This window comes from Nothoprocta perdicaria, unplaced genomic scaffold, assembly GCF_003342845.1.
Source record: "Nothoprocta perdicaria isolate Ctin4 unplaced genomic scaffold, notPer1 scaffold_83, whole genome shotgun sequence".
Lineage (NCBI taxonomy): Eukaryota > Metazoa > Chordata > Aves > Tinamiformes > Tinamidae > Nothoprocta > Nothoprocta perdicaria.
The window spans coordinates 2,135,667-2,141,666 of NW_020456121.1; the positions used below are offsets into that span (position 1 = coordinate 2,135,667).

At 49.7% G+C, this 6,000-nt stretch overlaps 1 protein-coding gene across 1 annotated transcript in view; it reads right to left on the bottom strand.

Moving 5' to 3' along the window:
- The window catches only part of AGPS (alkylglycerone phosphate synthase), a 43,706-nt gene extending 39,290 nt beyond the window's left edge, over positions 1-4,416 (bottom strand). The window contains exon 1 of the mRNA XM_026052042.1: positions 4,244-4,416. Coding sequence (XP_025907827.1) covers positions 4,244-4,416 — 173 coding nt within the window. The remainder of the gene's footprint in view (positions 1-4,243) is intronic.
- Positions 4,417-6,000: the final 1,584 nt, after the last annotated feature.

Sequence of the window (6,000 nt, forward strand, 5' to 3'; positions counted from 1 at the left end):
CAGCAATGCCTCAAAGCCCGGCTTGGCTGAGCTGATGCAGAAGACAGACTGGAAATTCAGACGCCAGCCCGTCAGTGACACTGGAAGGTCTCTCACCCTCCCGATCTGCAGCAGAGTCCCTATTTAAGTTGCACAGTGACTCTTATCAGCCGCCAGGAAGGGAAGCCACTCAGGCGGTTTTGAAGTCAGCATCGAGTTAGTCATTGGGTACCTAGAAGTTGGGATGGAGAACGTAGCCCCAGGATTCTCTTTACAAGCTGCTTTGAGAAAGCATCACTGTTCTGGAGAAGAATGGTGTGCTGTAGGCAGCGAGCATCTGCGCATCATTCCTACACTTCTGTCCTCTTGGAGCATCTTCCCTGCAGCAACCAAAAGGATTCTCAAGTCTGTGAAGCCAAGCAATGTTTTACAGCCTGGGACACACTCAGCTCCCRTAGCCTGTGCTTCCAGCTCCCATAGCCTGTACATCCAACTCAGCTGCTATTCTCTGCCAAAGMGCAAACACAGCAACAGGAACCCASGCTCACATTTAAAACCTAAGCACTAAGTTAAACTGCAAATGCAATCACAAAAGTTAAGGCATAAAATAGACTTTAATGTACCAGGTACTCTGAAGCAAAGTGTGCTCTTCATTTCCAGCTGTTACAATAGCAAAGCATTATCTCTCCTTACACACCCTGCTAGGGTACATGGAACAAATGAGGCCCTAAAGAACAACAGTTTCTTTTCTAGAAAGTTTCAGTCAATATGACCGAATTAAATATTAAATACTAAAATCAATACTAGGAAAACCAGTATTGCTAAGCTTCCAAATAAGCACACTTAGCTAATTGATAATTCCTATGTGATGGAATACATTCCAAGAAGCAATAAATACTGCATCTTCTGCTTCAGAACATGCCAGCTTTGTTTTTCTCTTTGAAGATATTGCCACACTACAGAAGTGTGGCAGTGTTCCCTAGGAAAGTGTTTACTATTTTCAGGTAATAAAGTCATTCAAGTTTTTATTTTTTGAATCCAGAGATCAGTCCTGCCATAGCATTTTTTTTAAGCTAGCAAAATGAATGAGATCTACTTTTCCATCTTCAAAAGCTCAAGTTAATAAACAGAACAAGAATCCACTATTTATTTTTTCAAGTAAAAGAACATCAACTCCCGGACAGTACTACTTAATTTACTGTGCAGTTAATCTTTAGCATATTCTGCAGCACAACAGCCACTTAGGGATTTAATAAGGCACCGTGCTTGGCCAGCACAGGCCATGCAATCRGGTAACAGCAGCACTGCAGGGAACCCTGGTTGGCCGCTATGTGTTGAACTACAGATGGTCTTAGCTCAGTTCAAGGCCCCTTTCAGGAAGTCAAAGCAATTCTTCTAGGCTATTGTATTAACAGAAATTTTCCTATTCTGTTCAAATAAATTGTAAATAAATAGGCAGTCTTCATTTCTTGTGCAGAAGAATTCACACCTTGGTAAATATCATGAAGGTCATCGATCAAATTCTCTTCCTGTAAACAGCTACTTGTTTTCATATAACACATCATGCTTTGCGTATCAAACATACTTTAGACTTTTATTAGTGCACAGGGATTTTGTCTGGCAAAATTTAACCAATGAATATATCTACTTAGGTTTACCTGATATTAAAAATTCAACAAGCTATCTACTAAACTTATTGATAAATTCAATTCTGACAGATTACTATCCTTTGAAAAACTGAGGTGGGAAACCAGACTGAACTGAATCTTGCACATGCCATGTTCTGATTTGCTTATTTCAAACACTCCTGAAAGATGCAAGACAATGAAAACAGTTATCTTTGCTTACAGCTTTGCTAGGCACAGTTAAACTAATAGTTTAGAAAGAGGGGGAAAAGCTGAATTGCCAGGTACAGGTTTAATGAATGGTCTGCAGGAAAAAAGGCATGTTGGTGCAGGTTGCCCTACAAAAGCCTCACAGGATCACCATAACTACTTAGAGATCAATTATTCTTATAAGATTTTTCCAGCCAAGCATTTCAGGAACTTAACTCCTGAAAATTTTTGTTGTTGCCTTGATAGGGAGAAAAGAACATCTGTGAGCTTAGTACTGCATACCTCTGTGGCTGTGACTGAGAATACACAAGAAAGCCTTACTAAGCACTGAAAGGCATTTAATTTGACAGTGATGTAAAATTTGGTACCTATTAAACTAGTGTGCTTCAATCTAAGTATATTGTACAGTGTGGTGCAAAGATAGGTGTGAATACCCATACAGCTCAAAAAAGCAGAAAAACTTGACAAGTTCAAAATTTTAAGGAAGCTTCAGAACCTTTTTGTAGTCGGTTTGAAGACATAAAAACACTTAGAACTATGTCAAGGCTTAGAATACTTGAGTGTCTTTGTTTTATAGGTGGTTGTAAACCTTGCAGAGCTGTAACACAGAAGAGCAGAAATTAAAAAAGCAGCGTAACCAGCAAAGGTTAAATGCTGAACATAATGCAAATAGTCCTATTTCAGGAAGAGGCACTTAACCAACTAGCTACCAAACCGCCACAGCTCCTTTCACTCCCGTTTGCACTTCAAAGAGCAGTTGTGTTGTACTTAACGAGCTCATTTCCTCCATACTTCACTCTTCTGTACTCACCGCCCTAGGCGTAAGTTCAACCATCACCTTCCAGCCCTACCTCTTGACTGCACTTCCCACAGCCTCCGGTTTTGTGAGCTCAACACGGTACTGCTGCAGTTCAGCAACAGCGTTCTCCCATACCATTTTTTTTTTGCTATAGGAATATAACATATTGTTATTCTAGAGAACTGACTACTGCAACAGGCACAACGTACAACTACCCTGATCTATCCAAGTTCTCACACATGTGGGAACAGGGAAACCGAAAAGAAAGTGTCCCCGTCCGGTAGGGGTTTCCTCTGAACACGCAAGGTGTGATGAAATACCTGATGTAAGTTACATAAAAAGAATACACGAGACTTAATGAGTAGCTGGGATATTAGGATTTAGGTAGAGACTGCGGTCAAGGACAAAGCCCAGGTTTTGAAGTGCGCGACATGGGGATGATTCTGCAGCTTAAAGAGTGGGGAGCGGAGCGGGGGCCGAGCCTGGTCCCGGCCGTGCTGACCTGCAGCCGCTTGACCGACTCGAGGGACACGGGACGCACCGGGCAGCGGCATCGGGGCTGCAGTGGAGCCGTCTGAGCGAGCGGCGGCCTGGCTGAACTTACTACCCAAGATGGAGAAGGACTAAAAGCCATCCTGGAATATCCACAGAAACCTGGGAAAGACTGGGAAATCCTCACTGAGGCATTATAATGACACAGGTAAAATACCTTGAAAAATACCATTTTAGAGGCACACCACATGCGTTAAAGCATGTCCTATAGCAAAAAGTCCATCATTTGACATGAGGATGTCCGTCCTGCACAAATACTAAACCTGCTCACAAGGAAAGCTGCGGCCTCCTCGAGTCCTTAACATCTGACTCCAGGGATGTAACACGGATGCCCTCCCAGTGCAGGCCCTAGAAAGCAGAGCCCGTAAAAACACGTCCCCCCCCACCACCACCACGAGCTGCTCCCATAGAGACCCCTCAGGGGCTTGAACTCATCCACAAAAAAGCTCCAAGTAAAACACAGGCTGGATGGATTTTCCTCAAAGGAGGAACCGCTCTCTGTCACCCGCTGCCTCGAGGCCACCTCTGCACACCAAGAGGAGCTACGGGGCTGTTCACAKGCTGCTCAGCAGGCAGCGGTTCGGTTGTCTATAGACAGAGCCTTGAGACACCCCTGCACAGCAAGGGGCCAACARAGCCACAGGAAACCCACAGCTGGGAGAGGGGAGATTGCAAAATGGATAACACCAAGGTCGGCCTTCCCAACAGGATACGCCTGTGAGTTSCATGATGCTACACTGTGGCATTACAACGGCAGCATCTGAAAGAACGTGGCAAAGAAAGACTCAGAAAGCAATGAAAGCTTTTTCAGAGAGCTGACAAGACTTTATCCCCCAGAACGAGTCTCTTCACTAAACGCTGTAAGGCAGAKGGCAAAGCACGGACAGGCCGGGAGTGCCGAGCGCGCCCAGGCTGGGCGGGCGGCCGCTCCCCGGGGCAGCGCTCGCGCTCGGAGGCGCCCGGGCGGCCCCGCACGAGGCCCCGCTCGGGCCTCGCCCTCCGCGCGCCCCGCGCGGCGCCTTTGAGAGCCGCCCCTCCCAGCCGGGCCGGCGGCCGCGGCGGCGCCGCCCGCACCTACCGCTTCTTGGGGATGGAGGCGGCGGGCGGGCCCTGCGCGCTGCAGGGGCTGGGCGCGGGCGCCGGGGCCCAGGCCGGGCCGCGCAGGTGGCCGGAGATGACGTCGAGGCGGCGGCGCGCGGAGCACGGGGCGCCCCGGCCGCTGCCCGCGGCCTCCTCCGCCGCGGCCGCCATCGCACTTCCGTGTTGTGCCGCCGAGCGCTGCCGGGTGAAAGGTCGGCGGAGCGGAAGGCGCGGCCTCGGCGCCCGCTCATATAGGCTCTCCCGGCATGCACTGCCGCCCGCGCGCGCCACGGGGCCGGCCCCGCCCTCCGGGTCAGGCCCCGCCCCCTGAATAGACCCCGCCCCCGGACTCCGGGCCCCGCCTCCGCCACAGGCCCAGGCCCCCCCCGACCCCCCCCCCCAAATCGCGTGTCAAGCGCGCAGGGGGCGATGGCGGCGCGGGTGGGGGGCGGGTGCAGCTGCCGTGGCCATGGCCATGGCGCTGCTCTGCTCCTGTCCCAGGGGGAGCGGGTTTGACGGCTCAAGTGTCGCGGCGCCTTCTCCTTTCTCCAGGGGGTAGCTGGGAAGCTCCTGTGAAGGAGCAGCCACATTTCCAAAGCCTTGTGGCCTCAGCCTGCATCCGCACTCAGAAATAGGGGTTGCCTTCCAAGTCAGTTAGCTGGGGCATGAAGAAAGAGGGGTGAAAAGGGATGGGAGGCTGAGAGAGCTGGGCCTATTCAGCCTAAGAAGAGCAGGCTAAGAGGGAATCCTATCAGTGTGTGTAATGAATACCAAAAGGGAAGGTGTCAGGATGGGGACACTTGTTTCAGTGGTGAGTAGCAACAGGAGAAGAGGCAATGGTCACCAACTGAAGCACAGGAAGTTAGGCCTGAATTTGAGGAAAATCCCCTTGGCTGTGAGGGTGACAGAGCCCTGGCACAGCTGCCCGCAGGGGCTGTGGGGTCTCCCTCTCTGGAGACCTTCCAAACCCCCGGAATGTGACCCCATGCACCTGGGACTGCGTCACCTCCAGAGGCCCCTTCCAGCCTCCGTCATCCCGTGGAAAGGGGGATTATTGAAGATCTTCCCGTAATTACCAGTATCAGACCTCTGAACGGCTCTGAGGGAATACAGAGATGCTGTGAAGGCGGGGGATTGCACAAGCGAGTTATGAAATGCTAATTAATGGCATTAGCATATGTGGGATACTTAAGAAATAGGTTGGTCAGGTACAAATAATCCTACAGGAGTTATTACAGATCTTATCATTGCAGCTGGCAAGAAGCAAACAGCAGAGTCCCAAAGCAGGGCCTTGGGTGATGGATGGAAGGACTGCTTAGCCACCTACCTTTAACTGTGTAACACAAAAACCATATATTGTCAAAAGAGGCTCCCAACTCCTGGTTACCCAGTCTCCTATAAATCCAACTCACTTTCAAAATGAGTTTTATTTGAAAGTAATGTTTGAAATTATCATGGCTTTGTTAGGACAGATTCCCCTCTYCTTCCAGGCCCCTGAAGGAATCTGAAGAGTGCTTAAATAGATCAGAGGGTACCAGGCTGCAAAACACATACATATGCAGACTAAACCACAAAATAAACGTTGTTTAACTAGTCCACCCACATTGTTTGTTATCCGTGGACTGATCTGGTCCCAGACCCTTCCCTAGGGTCGCCCATGGACAGGGCTGTGACCCACAGGAGCAGAGCCCTCCTTGTCCCAGCTGGTGGGCAATCCACACAGCTTGTCCACCCCTGCATCAGCCTCACTGCGTG